The sequence below is a fragment of the Ornithorhynchus anatinus genome, chromosome 1 (genome assembly GCF_004115215.2).
Source record: "Ornithorhynchus anatinus isolate Pmale09 chromosome 1, mOrnAna1.pri.v4, whole genome shotgun sequence".
NCBI classification, from domain to species: Eukaryota; Metazoa; Chordata; class Mammalia; order Monotremata; family Ornithorhynchidae; genus Ornithorhynchus; species Ornithorhynchus anatinus.
Genome location: NC_041728.1, coordinates 155,501,693 through 155,528,114, shown reverse-complemented (window position 1 = coordinate 155,528,114; position 26,422 = coordinate 155,501,693). Strand labels below are relative to the sequence as shown.

General features: G+C 42.1%; 1 protein-coding gene and 1 non-coding gene across 4 annotated transcripts in view; both read left to right on the top strand.

Moving 5' to 3' along the window:
- KPNA4 (karyopherin subunit alpha 4) overlaps nt 1–26,422 on the top strand; it is a 64,506-nt gene that overhangs the window by 30,439 nt on the left and 7,645 nt on the right. For all 3 annotated transcript variants that reach the window (XM_029058386.2, XM_029058399.2, XM_029058391.2), the window contains exons 3-13: nt 539–628; nt 739–768; nt 857–909; nt 4,782–4,877; nt 7,027–7,112; nt 9,792–9,878; nt 13,205–13,374; nt 13,480–13,524; nt 19,808–19,939; nt 22,899–23,027; nt 25,240–25,344. In XM_029058386.2, the coding sequence (XP_028914219.1) occupies nt 539–628; nt 739–768; nt 857–909; nt 4,782–4,877; nt 7,027–7,112; nt 9,792–9,878; nt 13,205–13,374; nt 13,480–13,524; nt 19,808–19,939; nt 22,899–23,027; nt 25,240–25,344 (1,023 nt within the window). The remainder of the gene's footprint in view (nt 1–538; nt 629–738; nt 769–856; nt 910–4,781; nt 4,878–7,026; nt 7,113–9,791; nt 9,879–13,204; nt 13,375–13,479; nt 13,525–19,807; nt 19,940–22,898; nt 23,028–25,239; nt 25,345–26,422) is intronic.
- LOC114816743 lies at nt 23,631–23,954 on the top strand. The gene has a single exon (XR_003764555.1).

The window sequence follows — 26,422 nt, the reverse complement described above, 5'->3', positions numbered from 1 at the left end:
ACGAGCTGCGTTTTCCTCCAGAGATAGTTGCAGCAGAGCCAGTCTCCATAGGTGTGAATGCTCACCTTTTGGGCTCGTTCTCCTGTGATCCTTACTATTGTCTTATGCTGTCAAGCTAGGTTAAAAAAAAATTGTTTCCTAGAGATGCTGATCTTCTTAAGCAGGCTTCACCAAAGTTAGAATTTCTGTGTGTTGTAAGGAAAGCCAGTATTGAGGAGTGAGGATGAGCTGAAGTTGGGTGAATATGTGTTGCTTCAGATAAACATTTCCAATCAGAAATGATATATGATGGGGTAGTCTTTCTCCTTGTAACCTGTTATTAACAATATAATGTAAGTTGGAATTTCAATCATCAGTACAAAAATCTTGAAGTGTCTTGGGGATAAGTATTAATTTAAATTCCGAGAAAAACTTGCATCTGTTCCCCAGACACATTTTCTTGGTGCAGTAATTAGAACCCCAACTATTTTTCATGTTTGTCCAGATTTTCGCATGTTGTTCTTACCTTGAAAAAATTACCCCAAATTCCACTTTTTAGAACAAAAGAGATGAACATCTCTTGAAGAGAAGAAATGTACCACATGAAGATATCTGCGAAGAGTCCGATATCGATGGTGAATTCAGAGTGGTAAGTATTCTTAATCTAGCAGTTAAATCTCAAGTAAAGTTTCCAAGTACAGAATTTTCAAATTGCTGTTTTTAACACAGAGTTTCTAATGGTGCAATTTTTATTTCTAGCAAAATACCTCTCTAGAAGCAATTGTACAGGTAAGTTTCTCTCTTCCAACTTCCAATCCCCATCATCTTTTTTCTTTGACTGTTGTACCTTTATACTAAATTGTATGTTTCATTATAGAATGCTTCAAGTGACAACCAAGGAATCCAGCTAAGTGCAGTTCAGGCTGCTAGGTAAGAAATAAATTTATAAACTTTTTACACTCTTGTAGTTTCTGCAGAAGAGCAATTATATTTTGATCCAATTTATAGTAGATGAATAGTGATCATAAGTTAGAATCAGACTCTTTGTGAGAAACATAGAACATAATATCCTTGGCTTCAAGAAGCATAAATCTCTTTGGCGAAGCTTTTCTAGTTGGTGGCATCCTTAAACGTTCTGAAATATACTATTAAACTCCACCTCTTCAAATCTGAAATTGAGTCCTCCACACAACATTTCTACTTGAGGATTGCTAGCTTCACTGTTTAGGTTGGATGTTGGTCAGAAATATCTATCTCCTCTGGGTATTGCAATTCAGGGTAATGCGCTTTCTAAACAAAGAAATTGGTTTTGGGGTTGGAGATGCTGATTTTGATGTCCACTGAAACTGTAACACCCAGTTCATAGGGCTGGGTGAGTCTCATGAGGTAGGATCTGCCTCTTGATTAAGATTGATTTCCCTTAGGCCTCTGCCCGCTTCTAGTCTGGGGTTAGAATGCACATTGTCCCAAGTGGAGACCCTTTCTCTTGCTTGAACTCCTCTTCTCCCTCTACTCCCTCTGCCATCCCCCCTTTACCTCTCCGCAGCTAAACCCTCATTTTCCCCTTTTCCCTCTGCTCCTCCACCTCTCCCTTCCCATCCCCACAGCACTGTACTCGTCCGCTCAACTGTATATATTTTCATTACCCTATTTATTTTGTTAATGAATTGTACATCGCCTTGATTCTATTTAGTTGCCATCGTTTTTACGAGATGTTCTTCCCCTTGACTCTGTTTATTGCCATTGTTCTCGTCTGTCCGTCTCCCCCGATTAGACTGTAAGCCCGTCAAACGGCAGGGACTGTCTCTATCTGTTGCCGACTTGTTCATCCCAAGCGCTTAGTACAGTGCTCTGCACATAGTAAGCGCTCAATAAATACTATTGAATGAAATTACTATACTTTTTGCCCCAGTGAGCTTCCCAAAGCTGTTTGAGCCTCAGTCAAACAGTTTGCTTCTGTTAAAATGGAGAGAACTACCTCAACATGTTTTCCCCTGTTCTTCCAAGAAGTAAAATGATTCTCAGACAAGAAGTTAAACGCTTTTGAAGACGATCTACCTTGTCTCTACTAGGTTGTTGCATATAGGAGTGCAGCCTGGGGCCAGCATGTGACCTGTCAGTTGATTCTTTCCATCTCCTTAAAAAATTCTATAGGCTATCTATACAGGATAGCACTTGTATCAAGTTTATTATACAGTTTACTGCACCTCAGTCTCATCTAATTCAACCAATCATGAGAAGCAGCATGGTGTAGTGGATAGAACAGGGGCTTGAGAGTCAGAAGGACATGATTTCTAATCCCAGCTCCATCACTTGCCTGCTCTGTGAGCTTGGGCAAGTCACTTGGCTTTTCTGTGCCTCAGTTACTTCATATGTACAATGGGGATTGAGACTGTGAGTCCCACATGGGACAGAGACTGTTCCAATTCAGTTGGCTAGTATCCACCCCAGTGCTTAGTACCGTGCTTGGCATATAGTAAGGGTTTAACAAATAAATGATTAATAATTGAGTGCTTACTGCATACAGAGCATTGAACTAAACACTTGGGAGAGTACAGTACAACAGAGTGGGTAGGCATTTTCCCAGAGGGCACATGAAGCTTAAAGTGTAGAGGGGGGAGACAGACATTAATAAAATTAAATTCCAGAAAATGTACGTAAGTGTTGTGGGCCTGGGAAAGTGGGGGTGAATAAAGGGAGCAAGTCAGGATGATGCAGAAGGGAATGGAGAAGAGGAAAGGAGGGCTTAGTGAGGGAAGGTCTCTTGGAGGAGATGTGCCTTCAGTAAGGCTTTGAACGGGGAGGCGGGGGAGTAATTGTCAGACCTGAGGAGAGAGGGCATTCTAGGCCAGAGGCAGGATGTGGGCGAGGGGTTGGCTGCGGATTAGATGAGATTGAGGCACGGTGAGGAGGTTAGCATTTGAGAAGCGAAGTGTGTGGGCTGGGTTGCAGTAGGAGAGTAGTGAGGTGAGGTAGGAAGGGGCAAAGTGACTGAGTGCACTGAAGCCATTTGAAGCCAATGGTGAGGAGTTCTGGTTTGTTTGATGATGGAGGTGGATGGGCAGCGAACATGTCCAGAACATTTTTGTAGAAAATTGAAACGGGCCGCAGAGTGATGAAGTATGAACTGGATGGGGAGAGACAGGAGGCTGGGAGGTCAGCAAAAGTAGCTGACACAGTAATCAAGGTGAGATAGGATAAGAGATTGGATTTTAGTGATAGCGGTTTGGATGGAGAGGGAAGGGAGGGGGATTTTTAGTGATATTGTGAAGGTGGAACCGACAGGATTTAATGATGGGTTGAATATGTGGGTTGAATGAGAGAGAGAGGGGAGTCAAGGATGATGCCAACATTACGGTATGTGGGTTGAATGAGAGAGGGGAGTCAAGGATGATGCCAACATTATGGGCTTGTGAGACAGGAAGGAAGGTTGGGCCATCTTCAGTGATGGGGAAAGTTGTCGGGAGGACAGGGTTTGAGTGGGAAGATAATACTTCTGTTTTAGACATGTGAAGTTTGAGGTGACTAGTGGACATCTAAGTAGATGTCTTGAAGGCAGGAGGGAAATGCGAGACTTCAGAGAGAGAGCAATCAGAGATGGACATGTAGATTTGGTGTAAATTGCCTGTAAATGTCACAATGGGTGTCATACAGTTTTATTCAAAGGTATTGTGAAAAGCATATTCAAGTGCACTCCTTAACAGTTTACCTAAATTCTCTTAGGTGCCCCAGCCTAATTGCCTACCTTGATTTAATATATTGCTAAATGAATTCTATATAAGCTATGCACAAAACTGCCTCCTAATCATCTGAAAAGTTATTATACCACCAAAAAAACTAAAGGAATAACTTTAGGCATGGGGATAATTGTATTGGTGAAGCCGTCATAATGTAAATATAATTATCAGAAAGGTTGTTCACAGACTGATCATATGATCTCCCCACCCCATGTCATTTTCCAATTCAGTGGCCTAAGGATGGGTGGATAACTTCCAATCTGAATCACTACTGTCTCATGCAATTGTTTCGTCCAGATTTAGTTTCATTGTCATCTGGGATGAATAAATTTGTCATTTTTGGTCCCCTTGCCACCATAGCTTGTTTTCTCACATGTTGGAAAAAAAACTCTCCACTGTCTTGCAAGATACTTTCATGCAGATCCCGGTGTGTTTTCCAACTCTTTGAAGGAGCTAAGAAAGGAATTAGTAGGCAGTGTGTGTAGCTTTGTTTGATTTTGCCGTTGCTCCTGTCCTCTTGTATTTATTGAAGGATGATTTTCTAAGGGCTGATGTATCTGATCACCAGTACCATTTTTGAAAAGCCAGTCACAGCCAATGGTAATCCTTTAATTTAGTCACGACCCAGTAGGATTGATTAATTTGTGGTCTTTTAATTCCTTTAGGTAAACAGGGGGTAAACAATATTTATTTTATTAAAATGCACTTTAGTTGATAACTTTGAAAATGATATCTGATTATATTTAAATTTTTAGATGTCTATTTCTTGTGAATTTAAAGTTAAACTTGCCAAAATGGTGGTAGATGATATCTGGCTCATTCCCGATGCACTTTATTACGCACAACTTCCAAATGAACAATTTTATAAATTTATTTGCTCATTTTAAATTGTCCAGAAGTGCGTGCGTTATTCCAGTTTTATGAAGCCATCCAGAGAGAATGTCACTTTTCTTTTTCAGCCCAGAAATGTATGAAGAGGATATTTAGTAACTACAGTTTTGTCACACATACCCAAAAGTCTTATCATCACATCTTAAGGTTCATGTTTCTTGTTTTCTCCAATAGAAAGCTTCTGTCCAGTGATCGCAATCCACCAATTGATGACTTAATAAAATCTGGAATATTACCGATTTTAGTTCATTGTCTTGAAAGAGATGACAAGTAAGTGCCTTTTAAGGAATGTTGTGAACTGAGTAGTGTCGTTTTGGTCAGATATTCAGAATTAGGATGTGGATTTTTCAGGTTTGAAGCAATCTATAATTTATTACATTTTTTCATAAAATCGGGTTTGAATTTCAGTAGCTTTGTTTTATTTTTGCTTTTATAATATTCTACATCTTGATGGTATCTGCCTTGGGTAATATTTCTCTTGTTATTTGCAAAGAAACAACAAATAGCTGAGCATTGCGTAACAATGTTAAGGCACTGCAATTTCAGTCAAAAAAAAGATTACAGGCTGTCCTAGGATTTATTACAGTCAGTTCCAAAAATTATGTCTTGAGTCAAAATATAATCGGGAACCAATTTTCCCACAAGGAACAACGTCTAACTAGTGTTTGGCACACAGTAAGCACTTAGCAGACACCACTAACATTATTATTAGTACATTTTCCTGAACCAAGCTGGTACCGTATTTTAACTAGTGTTATCGAGAATTATGTGACATCTATTACAGAGGAGTAATAAAGCGACATTATTGTATTTAAAATTTTAAATAGCCCTGACATAAGAATCCTACAGAAAGTTCAAAATGTAGGGGTTAAGAAAAGCAGCCACCAGAGCGGCTGTTGCCACTGTAATCACCGAAAGAGGAGAGTAGAGAACAGCGCAGTTACAACAGCAGGGGAAGTAATAGGAGGGGAGAACGTCACTGAGCAATAATCTGCCAGGCCGATCCTTCTGTTGGTTTGTCGGTCACCACCGCAAACCAACTTCCGCTTCTGCCGTACCTGATCGTAGCCCGTGTTTTGGGATCCCAGAGGATGAGGACAAAGGGCCGAAAAGGAGGCCGGCAGCAACCATAGAAGAAAATTTGATCTGAGGGAGTGTGGGGGGGGACTGGTATCTTGAAGCCAGATCTGGTGCCAGTAACCTGTACTGAGGGATAAATTCAGAGATGTTTAAATACCCGGTGTCATAACTCAGGCGGTTGAAGACTTCCTGTAGCCACATCTTCATATTGATAAGTGAAGAAGGCTAAATTGAAGTGAGGAGAGTAATGCCACTTGGGCAAAAGATAAAGAATAACTGATCTGAGGTGCCAGTTACCGAAGGAAATGCCAGAGTTTTTGCAGGGTAGAGTGAAGGGAAATCTCTCTTGCTGGGAAAAAATACATGCAGCACATTTAAAGGTGATTAAATCTTTGCAAAACATTTGTTTTCGTTATCAAAATATGCTAAAGTAACTTAGACCAGCTTACAAATCCATTTAATTTTCTGCTATCATATATTCTAGTAATGAAACTACTAAGAGAAAAAATTTGTTGGGGTGGGTGTTTTTTAAGAGGCGGGAGCTTAGCCCCAGCTAAAATGGGTAGAAATTGGTTTGTCAAGATAGAAGCGCAAAAATCTGTAACTTAAGTTTCTCTAAAACCTCAAAGTCTCAAACTGTAAATTTGAAAGACAAAACATTCAGATGGAGGGAAATTTGTAGTAAGGGAGTAAGATGGGTTGTTTAATGGTACAAAAATGTGACAGGCATTGTTAGAAGGCATCAAGTGATGTAGAAGGTAATGAGGTAGCATTTTGGAAGAGGGCCTTTTTGATTTGGGATGTTGGTGCATGGATAAAGGATGGCTGAAACTCACTTTGAAACAATGGGAAGAGACAGATATCAAGAGCAATAAGCTAGAACTTGAAAGACAAAGAAAAGAAAATATTGTGTGTTGATGGAATTTAAGTAGAGAGAAAACTAGAATTCCTCTCTTAAGGATGGGGAGAAATGCAAGCACCACTGAAGAAAACATTGTGAAGACCAAGATAAACATTCACAATGAAGCTCTGGGGGGTTGTTTTAGTTTTAATGAGCCCTTGGCTTGTTAAAATAAGAAACCCTTGGGTCGAGAGATGGGGAAAAGAAGTGTATGTATCCCAAAACTTTGTAGAGTCAGGTCTTGAGAATGGTTTTGAGAAATAAAGGGGAAAGTGGGAAACAGAAGCTATTTTCATGATATAGGTTTTGGAGGAGGAGTATCTAAAAAGGCATCCTCAAAAATATTTTATATAGGGAGGTTAATGTGTTAAGAGAAATTGTAATATTCTTCTGTCTTGTCTGAGGAGAAAATACAATCTAAAACTGTTCTTTCTCTAGTCCTTCCTTACAGTTTGAAGCTGCATGGGCTTTGACAAACATTGCATCTGGAACCTCTGAACAAACACAGGCTGTAGTTCAATCCAGTGAGTTCATTAGTATATAACTATTTTAATTTCTAACTTTTATGTGAAGCTGTAAACCAGTGACTCTTTCAAGAACCAACTTTTAATAAAAGATGCTTCTCTATTAAGATAGAGTGCACTCCATACTATAACCGTGCTTTTAGGTCCGTTGTACTTTCAGCATCCTCCAACCTTCCCTTCCGTCCCCCAACAGACTGATTAGTGGTAATTGAAGTGACATCTTTATCTTTGCCTTCTATTTTAAATTCATTTGTGGTCCTTGATTAATTTGGGGTGGGGGAGAGGGAGGTCATCTCAGTTGTAGCAAATAATTTGGAATATGTGAAAACTTCATTCTGGCAAGTTATTAGTTTCTTCACCCTATAGTATAAGATTTTGAAGCTTGAACATCCTTCTGTGCCTGTATAAATCTTATATCTGGCTGAATCTAATATCTTAGAAGTATTGGAATGTGTAGGATTCGGTATTTAGTTGAAATAAAAACTTTAAGCAAGCCCTTGACAATGTGTCTCAAGGTTCTAATGGCCTTAAAATGAACTGTAATTTTGTACAGCAAGCTATGCTATAGAAACAAACTGCCATTTTAAAGTATTATGTTGTGTATAGAAAAACTGGATAGAACAGTAGAACAAAGGACTTAGGCACTTTTGCTGATAGACCACTGTAGAAAATATGTAATTTGTCTGTTTTGGCTCCTTTTATGACCTGTTACATGGAATGCCGTCCTAGGGATGAGACTGAAGCCCTTTCCTAGGAGATCTGATCCATGTGACTCTTTGAACGCTGATGGCTACATTCAACAGGTTATAATGCTTTAGAAGCAACGTGGCCTAGTGGAATGAGCAACACCCTGGGAGTCAGAGGACCAGGGTTCTAATTCTGGTTGTGCCAGTTCTTCGTTGTGTGACCTTGGGCAAGTCACTTAACTTTTCTGTGCCTCAGTTACCTCCGAACCTGTTCCCCTTCCTCCTATCTAAACTGTGAGCCCCATTTGGGATGGGAACTGTATCTGATCTAATTATCTTGTACCTACTCCTGTGTTTAATATGATACTTGGCATATGGTAAGCACTTAAATTTCACATGAATAAAAGTAATAGTGTTGGTTTAGGTTAAGCAGTCGATTGGCAGACATTTCTAAAGTAGTTTTGAATCAAGAGCAGCATGTGTAGACTATTAGTCAATGAATGTGCTTTTCAGAGAGATGTAGGAAACTGACCCATAGCATTACATAAGACATTTGATTTATTTAGAAGCACCAAATTGGATGGTCAAAAGGAAATTTGCTCTATGGTCACAGGAGGAATCGTACTTTTAAAAGCCACAAAAGCACCAATCAAAATAATATGAAAGGATCACAAATTAGAATCTGATGCCAGCCAAATTCATTTTTCCCTTACTGGCTTCAGTTAAAGAATATGTTAAACCTAGACACAGTTCTCTTTGAATCGAGACCCCACTCTTAACTTTAAAACGTAACCCATATTAACAAAACATTTTCAGACAGCGCAGAGAAGCAGCGAGGCTTAGTTGATAGAGCACAGGCTTTGGAGTCGGAAGGACCTGGGTTCCAATCCCAGCTCTGCCACATGACTGTTGTATGACCTTGGGCAAATCACTTAACTTCTCTGAGCCTCAGTTTTCTTATCTGTAAAATGGGGATTAAGAGTGCGAGCCCCATGTGAGATAGGGACTATACCCAACCTGATTGACTTGTTTCTATCCCAATGTGCTTAGAACAGTGCTTAGCACATAATAGGTGTTTTAACAAGTACCATTATTATTATTTTATTATTATTGTTTTTTTTAATGATTTTATGATTTCTGCCCTGATGGGGGTTGTTATTGTTCATAGTGGGTCGTGTGTGGGTGTAGGTAGATTTTTTTCCCCCCCTCAGTATTTTTCACGAAACGAGGTAGAATTTCACTCCAGAGCAGGTTTCAGAACATGGAATGGGTACTTCCTTTCTGATGTGTTCCTAGCCACGGAAATGAGAAAGACTTGCCTTCACACGCCAATTTATAATATGTAAAAAATCAGTTGAATGAATTAGTCATTAGCATATTTTCAGTGGAACCACTTGACTGAAATCAGTCAATGGTATTTATTGAGCGCTTACTGTATGCACAGTTTTGTACTGAGCGCTTGGGAAAGTACAGTAGAGTAGGTAGATATGATCCCTGCCTACAATGAACTTATATTCATTCATACAGTCTTATTTGTTGAGCGCTTACTGTGTGTAAAGCACTGTACTAAGCACTTGGGAGAGTACTATAAAACAATATAAAAGAGTAGAGAGGAAAACCGTCAGTCAAAGATGGATATATGCATCAATGCTGTGGGGATGGGGGTAAAAATCAAAGTGCTTAAGGGGTGCAGACTGAAATGTGTAGACAGTGCGAGAGGGAGGCAAATAGGGGAAATGAGGACTTAATCACTGTTGCAGAGTGAATTCTATTGCTCATTAAGTTGTCTTTTATACTACAGAAGAAATTCTTTTCTGATTTTTCTGTTGAATTATGTCAAGGATAAAGGTGGTGGAGTGTTGTTTTTTTAATGAACTAGGTTTTCAAAAGCTCCTCAAATAAACTGGAATATTCTCATCAGAGTGTAAGAAAATAATATCTGCACATTTTAAAAGCCATTTCTTGAATAACGTACCCCTCTCTTTTTCCCCAGATGCTGTGCCACTATTTCTGCGACTCCTGCACTCTCCCCATCAAAACGTTTGTGAACAGGCAGTTTGGGCCTTAGGAAATATCATAGGTTAGTATGAACTCACTGTTATATCTCAAATAAGGATTATACTCAGAGGAAAAAGAAAACTCGAGATCTACTGACAAAACCCCAAAATGTTTTTAAAAAAAGGTTTATTACAGGATCCTTCACTGAAATCTAGGTAACCCAACAGGTATAATCAGGCTACAAATTTGCGTGGAAACTAATTGGTGCACCCTAATTTATATACCCAGATGTATGCAGATATCCAAGTTCTTCCATGTTTGAAAATAAAGCTATTGATAGTGAAGTTTACGTGTGGGATGCGTGTGGCTGGGGAGGCCAGTATTAGACGTCCATTCTACGGGCACCCAAGCACTGTCCTCATTACTAAGAGTCCCGATCTGTTTCCTATTTCTCTTTGTCTCCCAGTACTCTCCAAACTTCTGCTCCAAAAACCAACTCTTTTTTTTGATTGCCGTGTTGCGTTTTACTGCATCCTCAAAACTTGCCCCCTCTCTTTTAGTTGCCCCACTTCAGCTTGCCATACAGTACTAACTGTCTGGATAGCAGGCTGTCATTCGTTCTCCTCCCGTGCGCCACTGAGTGAAGTCATATTGAAGAAAGCATAGCCACACTGACCTTGTTCCAGGACTTGGATGTTTCTGATCCTGTCTTATCCCTGGATATTGAATGTGAGCTGTATGAAGTTGAATATGGCCGTTAGAGCCGTTCAAGTTGGAAGTCACGTTGTGATGGGCAGCGCTACAGTGCCGACGTCCATTTGGTAGTGCCTTCTTTCTGATTTGATTGTTGTATCCCTGGACAGTGTGTTACCTAGGTAACAAAATTCTGCCATCGTACTGACATTCAGATCCAAGTTACCAATGAAGATGTTTGGTTGTGAGTGTGATTTCCATGTTGCAGCCTGCTGGCGCGTTACCTTGGTCTCCTTTAGGCTTAGCGATCCGTAGCACTGGGCTAGCTCAGCAGAGAAGCAGCATGGCTTAGGGACAAGAGCCACGGGCTTGTGAGTCAGAGGACGTGAGTTCTAATCCCTGCTCTGCCACTCATCTTCAGGACAAGGACATGTTGGTTATAATGTTCAGGTTGACCAGAGATGCAAAGATTTACTCCGATTGGAAACTTGGTTTTTAGTCCTTTGATTTGAGCGCGCGGTACGGAGCGAAAAGAAATCAAGTGGACTAGCACCCTGAGTTGAAAAAGATACTGCTTACTGACTATGTTGGTGATGAGAGACCCTGAATCATGGCAAGAGGTGCTTTTCCAGCTCTGCCGCTTCGGCCTTGTGTGGAAAATCGACCACTGCAGAATGGCCACCCTACGTTTGAATCCCCAAGCCCTGGGCTGTTTGTTAAAGCACATTTTGAGTAAGCTGTGATTGGTCCGTGACAGAGACTTGGAGCCCAACTCCACACTGCACGTCCGTGTCTTGGACATCCTGAATACCTACCACGTGTCCTCAAATGGAGCAGTTGCCCAGCGTATTTGGCGTACACCCTCTTGGGGAGCTCGTCTACTCTCACTGCTTCAACTACCACCTCTACGCAGATGATTCTCATATCCTTCTCACCAACCCCGGACCTCTTTCTTTCTCTGCAGTCTCACAGCTCCACCTGCCTCCATCACATCTCTCCGTGGATGTCCTGCTGCCACCTCAAGCTCAGTGCGTCCCAAAATGAGCTCATCTTTCCTGCCAAATCTTGTGCTCCTCCTACCTTCCCACTGTTGACAGCACCATTTCCCTGTCTCTCAAACCTGCTAACATGGAATTATTCTTGATTTTTTTCCCACCCCTGCCCCACAATCCCCATATTCAGTTTGTCATCAGATCCTGTTAGTTGTTCTTTTATAACATCTCCAGGGTCCCCCCTCTTCCTCTCCATCCAAACTGCCTCCGCGGTGGTTCAGGAATTTGTTACAATGTACCCTAATTTAATTACGGCAGAGTCTGACTCCAGTCTCTCCCCTCTCCAAGACATTCACTAATTTACCTAGTTCGTTTTTTTAAAAAAAATCATGTTTTGCACATCTCTCTACTCATGAAAACCCCATGCCTATTCTTCTCATCAAGCGGAAACTCCTGACCATTGACTTTGTAGAAGTTCAACGCTCTCATTCCTTTCCCACTGGAGTCCAACATTGCACCCTTTGCTCCTCTAAAGCCGAGCTACTTAATGTACGTTGTCCTCACCTCTCTCACTGTTGACCTCTTGCTGAGCAAGTGTTTCTGCCTGAAACGTCCTACTCTTTCGGCAATCATTGCTCTCCATTTTCAAGGCCCTTCTGAAACTACAGCTCCTATTCTCTATTGCTTCTCCACCTTTAATTTATTTTAGGGTCTGTTTAATCCATCTAATAATAATAATAATGTTGGTATTTGTTAAGCGCTTACTATGTGCAGAGCACTGTTCTAAGCGCTGGGGTAGACACGGGAGTCAGGTTGTTCCACGTGGGGCTCACAGTCTTAATCCCCATTTTACAGATCAGGTAACTGAGGCATAGAGAAGTTAAATAACTTGCTCACAGTCACACAGCTGACAAGTGGCAGAGCTGGGATTCGAACTCATGACCTCTGACTCCAAAGCCCATGATCTTTCCACTGAGTCACGCCGTCTACCAACTTTACTGCAGTCAGGCATGCAGTCCACCTTTCTAAAGTGCTTACGAGAGTGGTTAGACAGATCCCTGTGCTTGGTCCAATGCTCAGAACAGAGTATGTGTTCAATAAATACCACTGCTTGATCCCTTCCATCCCCGTACTGCAGTTCTTGTAATTTTGCTCAAACTGGTACTTGATTGTAAACAATTCTATAGAAGTTAATAGCTCTTTTGAACCCTTCAAAAGTTGACTCATCTTATTTGTTCATTAATCAGCAGGAAATACTTAAAATAATTTTGCCTTGGCAAAACGCTTCCCTTTTTTTCCACCTCTCCAAAGTGTCTGTTGTCTTCACTCTGGCAATAAAAGTAGTGTTCAGTTAATGGTAATTGAGGGCCTACTGTGGCCAGAACACCATATTAAGCATTTAATTGAGAGGAGCAATACGTATCCTTCCTCTATCCTCTGAAACAATTTTGCAGTGATTTTACTCACATTTAGGTGATATTAAAGGCTTCCCAAGAGGTAGACGGTTAAATACCTGGGGAAAATAAATAATGGTCAAAAAAATCTTAATAGTTACTAGAGTTCTTAATCTGTGATATCAGTCATTTTGCTGTGTTTGTATGTCACTGAAAACTATTGATCCTTGAAGTAAACATAAACATTTTAATGTTCAGTTGATTTTTTGAGAAACTAGCTTTACTATATTGTTGGTAAATGTAATAAATATAAAACAATCTCACCACAGGTGATGGACCCCAGTGTAGAGATTATGTCATAAGTCTTGGAGTGGTGAAGCCTCTGCTTTCCTTCATCAGCCCGTCAATTCCCATAACATTTTTAAGAAATGTTACTTGGGTCATGGTCAATTTATGTCGCCACAAAGATCCACCACCACCAATGGAAACCATTCAGGAGGTAACTTTCGCTTTTGTTTGTTGTTTTTTTTTAAAAAAAAAAAAACAACTAAATGTTAAAAATGTTATCAATGACATTTCAATATGTTTACCTTTCTCTCCGTAGATACTTCCTGCCCTTTGTGTTTTAATCCACCATACAGATGTAAATGTGAGTAAAAGTTTTTGATTCATGTTTTTATGCCCAGTACTAGGCTCACTGAGTAACCACTGAAACCAAACAAGCGTCACCTGGGAATAGCTGAGGCAGTGAATTAGAGGTACACGACAGCTTAGTTGCTTGCTAAACTTCAATTCTACAACAAATAACCGGCTTTGTGGAAATCTTGGTCGTTTCTGTTCTTTCAGTTAAGACTAGGGTTTATTATCTGCCCACATCATGTGCTCCTGATTGGTTCCAACCGCACCCTACCTCCAACCCCATCCTACCTCCGTCCCCAGCAGAATCTGACTGCCAGGCACATATTCTTGTTGGAATTTGGAAATTAACTAGAGAGTATTCACGGTAGAGACTGAGAAATGAATGGGTTCCAGAACCCAGGCGACCCCTATGGAGGTTCCCCCGGAGAAGAGAAGCAGTGTGGTCTACTGGAAAGAGCACGGGCCTGTGAATCAGAGGACCTGGCTTTTCATCCCGGTTCCACCACGTGCCCGCTGTGTGACCTTGGGCAAGTCACTTCACTTGTCTGTGCCTCACTTGCCTCATCTGTAAAATGAGGATTCAATATGTGTTCTCCTCCTTACTCAGATTGTAAACCCTGTGTGGGATAGGGACTGTATCCAACCTGATTATCCTGTATCATCCCCAGCACTTGGAACAGTGCTTGACACATAGTAAGAACTTAACAAACAGCAGAGTTATTGTTATTATTATTATTAGTGAGCTCCCCAGAAAAGGTGGGGCATGCAGCTTTAGCCCTGCAGTGCCCATCCCCGACATCCATACTCTCCCGAGCCCGGACGAAGCTCTGTTGCTGTTTCCAACCCTGCAGGAGGGTGAGAGGAGCGGGCCTGAGCCCGGGTGAGGGGGTGGCCATGGAGGCTCCTCCAGAGAGGACGAGCAGATACCTTGGGAAACGTGGGCACAGCGCTCCGAGCACAGAACTGCCCGCCCCTCACCAGAGTATCATCCCCATCCCGGACCCAACTCTGGGGCTGTCCCCCAGCCGTCCCATCTCAAACTGTCCAACGTTGACCGTTTGGGTCACCATGGTGACACTAGCAGTCCTTTTGATCTTTAGAGGTATCAATGGAATTACTGTGTTAATACATATCCACTCTTCTGGGCAGGTCAATTGGGTTTTTATTGACTGCTTGCTGTAATAATAATAATGATGATACTTGTTATATGCTTACTAAATGCCAAGCACCAGGGGGTCTTGTCTTGTGCTGTCAAGTTGTCTCCAACCCATAGTGACACCATGGACGCATCTCCCCCAGAATGCCCACATCTATCTGCAATGGTTCAGGTAGTTTTCTTGGTAAAAATATGGAAGTGGTCCTTCCACGCAGTAAACTTGAGTTTCCACCCTCAACTCTCTCCCATGCCACTGCTGCCCGGCACAGCGGAATTTTGACTTGTAGCAGAGATTGCCTTCCACTCGCTAGCCACTGCCCAAGCTAGAAATGGAATGGATGGAATGGATATGCCTCTGCTTGCTGGTGGGGTAGATACGAGGTAATCGGGTTGAATATAGTTCCTGTCCCATGTGGGGCTCACAATCTCAATCTCCATTTTACAGGTGAGGTAACTGAGGCACGGAGAAGTTAAGTGACTTACCCAGGGTCACACAAGAGACAAATGGCAGAGGTGGGATTAGAACCTGCAACCTCTGACTCCCAAGCCCGTGCTCTTGCAATTCTGCTTCACCGGTTGTGGCACACTGTACAGAGCTCTTGGGAAAGTACAGTAGAGTAGTTAGACATGCTCCCCACTCTCAAGGAATTTACAATCTAGTAGGGTTTGTCACTTGAAAATACACCTAAATTTCTTGGTTGGGCCAGGGGTTTGCGTGGGTAAATTCTGGTACTTTTAATAGAACATGATTTCTTGTAGTGTCAATCTCCCCCCCTAGATTGTAAGCTTCTCGGGCAGAGATCATGTCTGCTGACTGTGTTGCACCCTCCCAAGCACTTAGTACAGCATTTTGCTCAGAGTATGTCCTCAGTAAATACCCCATTGATTAATAGTAGGTTTAAGTCCTCTTGTCTCCTATTAGCATGGCTTAGTGGAAAGAGCCCGGGCTTGGGAGTCAGGGGTCTTGGGTTCGAATCCCGATTCTGCCACTTGTCAGCTGTGTGACTGTGGGCAAATCACTTAACTTCTCTGTGCCTCAGTTACCTCATCTGTGAAATGGGGATTAACTGTGAGCCTCACGTGGGACAACCTGATTACCCTGTATCTACCCCAGCGCTTAGAACAGTGCTCTGCACGTAGTAAGCGCTTAACAAGTACCATCATTATTATTATCATTATTATTATTATTATTACTTCCCCACAATCATCATGTCTTTTTTTCCTCTGTCCTAGGAGCTTATGTTTGAGATAGTGATAGTAGTTGATCCTGGCTAGCATGGATGTTTCCTTGCATAATCACCCAGTTTTATGTCATTCCTGAACTTTTCATTAAGATCTTGTCAGATCTATGACCTTGGGCAAGCAACCTCTCTTCTGTACCTCAGTTTCCTCATCTGTAAAATGGGGATTAAATAAATCCCTCTCCCTCCAGTGTAAACTGTGAGCACTAGGTGGGACAGGAATTGACTGTATCCACCCCTGCCCTAAGTACAGGGCTTGGCACACGTAGAAGCAGCGTGGCTTAGTGGAAAGAGCATGGGCTTGGGAGTCAGGGGTCATGGGGTCTAATCCGGCTCCACCACTTGTCAGCTGGTTTACTTTACAAGTCGCTTAACTTCTCTGTGCTTCAGTTACCTCAGAGTATTTCTCTACAGTCAATCAATGGTATTTATTTGGTGCTTACCGTGTACTGAGTGCTTGGGAGAGTGCACTACAACAAAACTAGCAGACACATTCATGTCCATATAGTGTCTTCACCTAAATTCTCTCAGGTTATCTGGTAGTTTATTGCCTAAAGTCTCTAGGAAGCTTTGGGAACACAATTAAATTAGAATTGAGTTAGAATTGGAGTGTGGGTGGCCATGTATTTTTCAGAAGGTGAACTATGCTATAAAACTGAAATATGCTTGCAAGGCTAAAGGTCTTAAAAACTTTGCTTTTGTAGTATGTAAGTGCTTAGTTTGTGCCATGTGCTGTACTAAGCGCTGGGGCAGATACAAACTAGTCAGGGTGGACACAGTCCATGTTCCACATGGGGCTCACAGTCTTTAAAACCCTCTTTTTTCAGACGAAGTAACTGAGGCACAGAGAAGTTAAGTGACTTACCCAAAGTCATAGGACAGACAAGTGACAGAGCTGGAATTGGAACTCAGGTCTTTCTGACTCCCTTGCCCACGCTCTAATCACTAGGCCAGGCTGCTTCTCCTGTTATCACTAGTGACATTACTATTGATATTATGAATCTGAATGTCTTTTATTTCCGTGGTCTTTACATTTCTTTCCCTGTGATACACGATTCCGTTCCGTGTATCAGTCATGGAATTATTTCAATCTGAAGTACCTCAAATTTTTTTTCCCAAGATATGTTCTAGTGCTTTTTCCTTTTCCCCACAATGCTGCATGTGGTTTCCTAATTTTGTGCTTGTTTTTGAGGGTGGTTACTCCCCCCCGCCCCCAGGAACTTCTCAATGTCTTATAGAAATAGCTCTCTAAGTATATTCACATAGGAATTAACTAACTTATAGAATACATTCTGTTGGGGACACTCCTTATATATGAGCAAAGCCAACCCATTGGAAAATCTGATATGTAGTTAGATTAGATCTAACTTGCAAAGGCTGGATGCACCTAGACATGTTAGGACACTCAGTTAATGTTGTCTTGCTGCATATTGTTTTTTGTGGGGACCGGAGAATTTCCAAAGACTCCCTAAGGAATAATTCGTTCATTTAATTATATTTATTGAACGTTTAATGTGTGCAAAGCACTGTACTGCATTTCATTCATTCAGTAGTATTTATTGAGCGCTTACTTGAGAAGCAGCGTGGCGCAGTGGAAAGAGCGCGGGCTTTGGAGTCAGGGCTCATGAGTTCGAATCCCGGCTCTGCCACTTGTCAGCTGTGTGACTGTGGGCAAGTCACTTAACTTCTCTGTGCCTCAGTTCCCTCATCTGTAAAATGGGGATTAAGACTGTGAGCCCCACGTGGGACAACCTGATTCCCCTGTGTCTACCCCAGCGCTTAGAACAGTGCTCTGCACATAGTAAGCGCTTAACAAATACCAACATTATTATTACTCTGTGCAGAGCACTGGACTAAGCGCTTGGAGTGTACAAATTGGCAACAAATACAGCCCCTGCCCATTGATGGGCTTACAGTCTAATCGGGGGAGACAGACAAAAACAGTAGCAATAAATAGAATCAAGAGGATGTACATCTCATTAGAACAATAGCAATAAATAGAATCAAGGTGATGTACATCTCATTAACAAAATAAATAGGGTAATTATACACACACACACACACAAATATACTGCATGCTTGGGAGAGTACAATATAACAACAAATAGACACATTCCTGCCCACAACAAGCTCACAGTCTAGAGGGGAAGACAGGCATTAATATAAATAAATTGCAGATGTGTACAGTTATGTACTTCTGTGCTGAGGGGATGGGAAATTCAAAAATGAATTTTTGAAAATTGCCCTTTGGCTCAATATCTTTACTTTGCATTGAATACTGCAGAAGGGTTTTTAAGGTGTCTTGTCTATTTGAATTGGAAAGCTTGGGATCCTCTTTGAACTTTCTATTTCAGTTGAGTCATTTTAAGAGATTTTGTGCTCCACATGCCTGCTGCGTGGTCTTGGGGAAGTCACTTCCCTGTACTTCAGTTACCTCATATGTAAAATGGAGATTAAGTTTGTGAGCCCCATGTGGAACAGGGACTATGGCCAACCTGATTTGCTTGTATCCAGCCCAGCACTTAACAGTGCCTAGCACATAGTAAGCACTTAACAAATACGACAGTTATTATTAACGTTATCATTATTAGCTGTACTAGGAATTGGATTTATACAACCACGGAGTCTTTTATTTTCCCCTAACACTTAGCAAAATGCTCAGCACATAGTCACTTGAGAAATATAGTTAATCAGAATGAAATTGTATGGAAGAGATTCATTCAGTCGTATTTATTGAGTGCTTACTGTGTGCAGAGTACTGTACGAAGCGCTTGGAGTGTACAGTTCGGCAACAGATAGAGACAATCCCTGCCCAACGACGGGCTCACAGTCTGAAAGGGGGGGAGAGAGCACAAAACAAGAAGTCAGGCCTCAGTACCATCGTGATAAATAGATATACACATCATTAATAAAATAGAGTAATAAATAATATATACAAATATATACAAGTGCTGTAAGGAGGGGAAGGGGGTGGAGCAGAGGGAGGGAGTATGGGGAATGGGGAGATAAGGAGGGGCAGAGGGAAAGGGAGGGCTCAGTCTGGGAAGGCCTCCTGGAGAATAGTATTCAAAAATAACTTGACCATAACAAATGCCTTTTTTGCCAGATATCAACAGATTAGTCTATCAGTCAAAGATATTTGAGTGTTTACTGTCCATAATAATAATAATAACTGTGCTATTTGTTCAGCACTGTTCAGTGCTGGGATAGATACAAGATAATTGGTTGGACACAATCCCTGTCCTGCACAAGTCTCATAGTCTTAGTCCTTGTTTTACAGATGGGGGAACTAAGGCACAGAGAAGTTAAGTGCCTTGCCCGAGGTCTCAAAGCAGACAAGTAGAGAAGCTGGGATTTAGAATCCAGGTCCTTCTGACTCCCAGGCTTGTGCTCTATTCATTAGGCCACACTGCATCTCACAAGCGCTTGGGGGAGGGTGCGATCTAACAGTTGTTAGTTGTTAGTCGTATTTATTGAGCACTTGCTGGGTACAGAACACTGTACTAATTGCTTGGGAGAGTACTATATAACAATATAACAAGCACACTCCCTGACCACAGTGAGCTTATAGTTTAGAAGGGGGTTGGATTGTATTGCCCACAAAGTATTTTCAGTCAAGAGGAACTCTTGACTGTAACTTTAGAGCTACTGTCCTTTACCTACAACTCTGGCTGTAGCGGTCTGCAGCTGCTAGGGGAGGGGATGTCAGTGACTCGGGTTAGATTACTCCAAGTCTGGAAGAGGCTGTGGCTGGGGAGGAGAGGGATCTTGAACAATTATAGTCCCATCGATACTTTCCGGGAAAGTAAGAAGGACGAGAGCAATTAAGCTTGGGATCCTTGGATATCTTTTGGTATTATCTTAATAATGTATGTTTCTCTTTTTTTTTTTATTAGATATTGGTAGATACCGTCTGGGCCCTGTCTTATCTGACCGATGCAGGAAATGAACAGATACAGATGGTAATAGATTCTGGAATCGTTCCTCATTTGGTTCCTCTGCTCAACCACCAGGAGGTTAAAGTTCAGGTAAGTCGGAAGCCAGTTAAAACAGATGCAACTTGACCAGAGATCTCTTACTATAAGTGCTTTAGATTTACTTTCAGAGGTTAACTTTCTATGTCCTAGAATGCAGCAGCGGCATTCTTAAAGAGCCCCATGTGAAGGAAACCGTGCATTTTAGCACTCACCCTGTACCAGATGCCGAGGCGTAGAGCACACACCCATTTCTTCTGACCCATGTACTTGTGGTGAGAAGAACTCTCCCTAATTCTGTATTCAGTCCCAAATAAGTAGCCAGAACAAGGGTTAGGCAGAACTGGTTGAATTGCATTTAAACTTTCAACTCTGTGTTACTTCCAAGTTCCTCACAGAGTAAGCTTTTTAGGTGAGGAAACCGAGATACGGAGAATTGACATGCATGAGGTCACACAACAGGGAAGTGGCAGAGCTGGGATTAGAACCAGGAGCTCCTGATTCCCAGGCCTCTGTTCTTCCTACTAGGCCATGGTTCTTCTCGTATTTTAAGTATGGTTTGTTTCAACAACTTACATAAGTAGCAGAATGAAATTGAAGTCTTCAATCATTCAATTCTTGTGTTCTATTGGATTCAGTAGTGTATTTGTTGAAAATATGAAACTGGGTAAGGGCTATGAGAAGTTACAAAATTATTGTACACAAAGGTTTGGCCAGTTTGCAATTATTTTGATTGGGCAAACCCATTCAGTGTGTGAGATATAATGTACCAGAGACCATCTGTCCTTGAGAATTCGAAATCCATGTTCCATTCTTTCTCATGAGCCTACTAATAGTAAGGCTATGGGGATGATGGCCCATCCTGACCTGAGACGTTGGAGGTCATGTGTGACATCATGCAAGTGCACTTATTCCCAAGGGAGTGTTGGGCTGTATAGACCCAGGGCGGTTCAAGGAAATTGTGCTCTAATATAGTGTATCACAGATTTTTGATGGCACTGCGGATATTACCCTTGCTGGGTAATGCAGCCCATCCCACCTCCACCTGGGCTGCTTTTTCTTGAGCTAGACCTGTGCCCGAGGGGGACTGGGCTACCCTGAGACCTGGCATTCAGATCAGAGGTGGAATTCCAGGGACGGATGAATGCTAAAAGACACAGAGAGGCCTACTTGGATCTGACGTGGCCTACATCAGCCTGCTCGGCATCACTGAAGCAATTAGAGTTGGCAGCAGAGTGAGCGTACCACATCGGTAAATTCAATTGTCCATCTTAGGGCAGTCGGGAAAGTTTCGTTTTCCTCTTCCAGTAGCTCACAGCAGGCTAGCGACAGCTGGGCCTGGAAACTAGGCCAAGGTGGTGTCATTCTATGAAAGGCTCTCTTTCAATTTATGAAAGGTTCTTAATCCTCATTTTACAGGAGGTAACAGAGGCACAGAAAAGTTAAGTGACTCGCCCGAGGTCACATAGCAGACGAACGGCAGAGCCTGGGATTAGAACCCAATTCCTTTTGACTCCCAGATCCATGCTCTATCAACTGGGTCATATTGCTTCTCAACTTGTTTAGTGTTGTCTTGCCAGATGGGAAGGTGTTGGAGAACTTCCCATACACAAAAATGGTTTTCTGTAGCAGGTAGTTCAGAGGACCTGGATTCAGTTGCGGTAACCACACAGGATGATAACCACACCAAACTGACAAACTAAATCTAAATAAATCACTGGGGCTGGATGACATCTACCCTAGAGTCCTGTTAGAATTTGAAGGGGAAATTGGGGAGCCAGCGTGAGTGATCAGTGGCCCTGGACCAGAGAACTGAAAGAATGCCCATGTGAATGTGATCATGAATTTCAGCCATCGAGAAGCAGCATGTTGTAGTGGATGGAGCACAGTCCTGGAACTCAGAAGGACCTGGATTCTAACCCTGACCCCACTACTTGTCTGCTGTGTGAACTTGGGGAAGTCACTGAACTTCTCTGTGCTTGATATCTCATCTGTAAAGTGGGGCTAAAGAGCATGAGAGCCATGTGGGATATGGACTGTGTCCAACCCAAGTAACTTGTATCTACCCCAGTGCTTAGCATTGTGCCCGGCACATAGAAAGCACTTAACAAATACTGTTTAAAAGAGGGTTGGGGTGGGGGGGGCAGTTCTAGAGGTGATCCTGCAAATTCAAATTTGATTATTCCCAACAACAGGCTGGGCAAATTGGTCAATTTTAGGTCAGTGAGGACAGCCTATTTTTAGGAAAAAAAGACGTGTATTTATAGAGGAAATCATGTCCCATCTGCTGGATTAAGGGGGTCAATGAGCACGTGGATAGAGGGGAAAGGGTACACTATATTTTGATTTTACAAAAAATTGTTAAATTCCACAATTAAAGTTTGCAAAAGAACGGAAGAATTTTGATTAGGGTTGGGCATTTGTGCTGTTGTAGACAATTAGGGATAAGGGGCTACTATTTGGGATAGAGAAGTATGGAAAGCGGTGTTCCCCCAGGGATTTATGTAGGGTTGGTTTTATTTGCTAAAATGGGAAAGGATCTTGCAGTGAAATCTCCAAGTTTATGGATGACACAAAGCCTTTCCAGATGGCGAAATGCCATTCAGATGGGGATAGATTACAGGACGACCTCCCTGAAGCTGCGGGAGTGGGCTGAAAAATGGCCCAGTGAGCTTCAGGGTAAGCAAATTCAAGGTAATGCCCTTCAGAAAATGTAATCCATACTTCAGCGAAGTGATGATGAATTTGAGCCATCCGTCACGACTCAGGTAAGAGCGCTGAATCAGCAGCAGTCCGAAAGGCCCACTGTATGTTGGAAAATTTAGAGCGGGGGATTAATAAATTAAAAAGAAAAAACCACCAAAAAGAGAGGCCCGTAAGGCTCCAGTTGGGTGTAATCGCTCTGGAGTTGTCAGAAACATTTCTACCCTCAGAGGCAGAATTCTGAGTCAGGTCGATCGTTGGCCTGACCCAGCAGTGGTATTTGGGACGATGAAGTGCATTTATGTTTCAGACTGCTGCACTTAGAGCTGTGGGCAACATTGTGACCGGCACTGATGAACAGACTCAAGTAGTTCTGAACTGTGATGCTCTTTCACACTTCCCAGCACTTCTGACTCATCCCAAAGAAAAAATTAATAAGGTAGGTCAATATTTAATTCCGGGTCAACAAGGCACAGCTTTAAAGTTCTTTTTGGAGCTAATCAGTAACTGTTGACACAATTGCAGTCAAGTATTTGTGCCATCGCTTTCGCTTTGAGGGAATCCCTCTAAGGTATTAGCATGTTCTTAGACCCCAGTAGAACATACTCGGGCATAGGATATTTTGAGAAATGAGAAAATAAGCAAGTTTGTTGTATTCTAAGTTCGGGTTGTTGCAGAATGTGCTGTGTGTGGGAAATCTGGACACACGTATACTAACATGTCTATTACTTGGCTCCAGGCCTGATGAAACTATCCGTATGACATGTGGACCCTAGGAAGAAACGAATAGAATACTCCGTTGTGGAAGCAAAGGGTGCTAAGTAAGAAACAGGGCCACAGACTGGGCTTCCTATGTTAAATAGAAAAACGATTAGGTATAATCTGTGCAGACTCTGTGGGAAACGCTGCGTAAAAGATCTGGACCCAAGATAAACTCTTAAACGGAATTAGTTTCCTCGTGTACCAGAAAGAGAAGAGAGCACTTCATTCCAATGTGAAGAAATAAAACAGTGAAATTGCAAAAACCCCTATCGTACTCTTTTGGAAATGATGAAATAGAGATACTGGGTGTGGTTGAATGGTGTATGATGTGCCGGGGGGGTGGGGAGGTTTAGTCGTAAAATTAAGTTTTAGTATTAGTGTAAATTTTAATGGTTTGATTTTGTACGACTGGATATAAGGCTACGGTCAGGGGGCACTGACTCAGTAGTGTTGATTTTGGAGTGCATCTGAGGCTGTTGCTCAAATACGTGGGCCTCATTAGCAACATTGCCAGTGATTATAGCCCCAAAATAGCTCACCCGACTAGCTTAGCACCCAAAAATCTCTAACGGTTTCATCGATGTGGACCTGTGATCTGATCCAAAGGAGCGAATTTCTTCTACACACTTCTACACAGTGACCTTCGTAGCCCAAACCCACTCTTAAGACTAGATCGTCGCAACATTTTTATCCTGGAGACAGTTACAGAAATATCCTAAGCTAGATCAGCGATATGTGTGTTCCTCTCCCGTTGGCTTCGGGAGCAGTGGTCATGCTGTTCATTTCCATGAGTGGCATCGAGACCGGAGGTATCCTACCTTTCATTTTGAACACGGGGGAAACTGGGGAAGCGAAGAGGGGTAGAAAGAGAAGGATGGTTACCCGACGCTGCAAGTGCTGACCCGGGACCTGCAGAGGGGGCGGAGAAGAGCAGAGCACACTGGGAAGCGGAGCGGCAGCCATGCAGACGAGCACTTTGGGCTTTCCCCAGCTTCCACAGGGCCCATCAGACGGGCACCAGAGCATGTTCCAGGCCTTGTCAGGGAGCTAAGGGTGAAATAGGCAACAATTTAACCTCACTGGGCTCCAGGGCCGAAGCACCAAGAAGTGGAGTCGGCGCTGTGGCTCCGTATCTGTCTGACCTCTTGCTCCCCCCACTCCGGGGGGTGACTGGGCTGGCTGTGGGGCTCTTGTTTGCTGGAGAGATAATAAACATCCGCATGTAAGCCTGACTCTAAATTTGGACCAGGAAAATCTCGTTCCTCCATTCTGAAACTAAAAGAGAAAGTTTTCTTCGTTGCAGTGAGACTTCCAGCTGTTTTTTGAAATACGTGCTATACCTAGTCTCTGATGGTTGAGCGTATCTCATTATGATTTTAAAGAGTAAGTTGAACCAAAAATAATTGGCAGGTTAGATGGCTCATCAAACTACCCAAGCGAAACGGCTCCTCGTTTTCGAGGGGCTTCTTTTTTTTCCCTCCCAAGATCTCTCATCCCAAATGATATTTCTCCCTCCCCCAACTGTCACTTCAGCATTTCTGTGTCATCTAAGTACTTGTGTATTCACATCCTCCCTTAGCACTTAGCGCCTGTTTTACGTTTCCTACTATTTAAGCACTAATTCCTGTAAATATCTTCTGTCCCATCCTCCTCCTGTCTGTAAATCATTTTAGTGTCTGTCAAATCCCTAGAGTGTAAGCTGCACGAAGGCAGGAACCTTGTCTTCTTTTGTTTTTTCCCAGGGTGCTTCTTAATTCTTTGCATACAAGTGCTCAGTAAATATTATTGATTTGATCGGAGATATTTATTGAGCACGTACTCTGAACAAAACTCAATGTCATTTTTTTTAAATGACATCTCTAAAATATTGAAGAGTTTTTGTTCTGCAGGAAGCAGTATGGTTCCTATCTAACATCACCGCAGGAAATCAGCAACAAGTTCAGGCAGTGATAGAGGCTAACCTCGTACCGATGATAATACACCTTTTAGATAAGGTAAGTTTTCTTGTTCAATTATTTACGGGGGCAGGGACGCTTGTCTCGATGTAAATACGTTCGTTAAATCAGTGGGTCTATTTGAAATTTGATTTGGAGCCAGGAGCCAAGGACAGTAGAACACTCGGTATTTTTACAGTGCATCTTTATGATGAATATCGTTCTTTTCAATGTCTTTTCTGGTGGCTCCAACATTTGATCCTTTTATCAGAAATGAGCGGGCCCTGGAGGTAGGTTCCCAGTTCAGAACTGTGATGTGTAAGAATGAAGAGGCAGTTTTCGAAATGCCAGAGTGTGTCAGAGACAGCCAGAGATGGTTATGAAGTATAATGGCTGTAGGTCCAAAATGGGGGCATCAAACAATTATGACATACTTTTCCTTACCACTTCCGAAGCACGTGTGGGTAATGCTCATCCTGCATTTTTAAAATCAGATAACTACTTTTTTGTGTGTCATGTGTTGTTATAGGTGTTTCCTCAAACTGGGCCAAAACCCATGTTGCAATCAAATGTAATTGGTTCTCTTGGCCCAGACATTAATTAAAACTCTGAAACCTTCCTAGGTGTTCAGCTTCATGTTTTCCTACACGTTGGATTTGCTTAAGAGACAGTATTGTGGTGTTCCACATTTTTCCTCTTTTTCAATTGTCTCGAAGTACAATATCAAATTCAGATGGATAAAATAAACAGTGTGACCTGATATCCCATTTCAAATCTTAACATATACTTCTGCCAGCATTATACTAATTGAAAGAACTGGGATCTCATTTCAAAAGATTACAATCCTTAGATTTAGATCACTGGGATTAATTTACCTTTAAAATGTCTAGAAGTCAGTTGTTGACAAATTCCAGTCAATTCCATTTTGGAAATTCCATTTCCAAAACCCCAAATCAACCAATCACACCTATAGTAGCATTGTCGTGGAAGGGGTGTACGTTGGAAAGAGGCCAGTATTTTACTTTGCCAACAGTTGAGCACTTTATATTTCTAGGTTGATTCTTGACCATTTGATGGATTTTTGTGGAAGTTGTTTCATTTCTCAGTCAGAAACATTTTTTTTCTAGCTAAGAAGGTT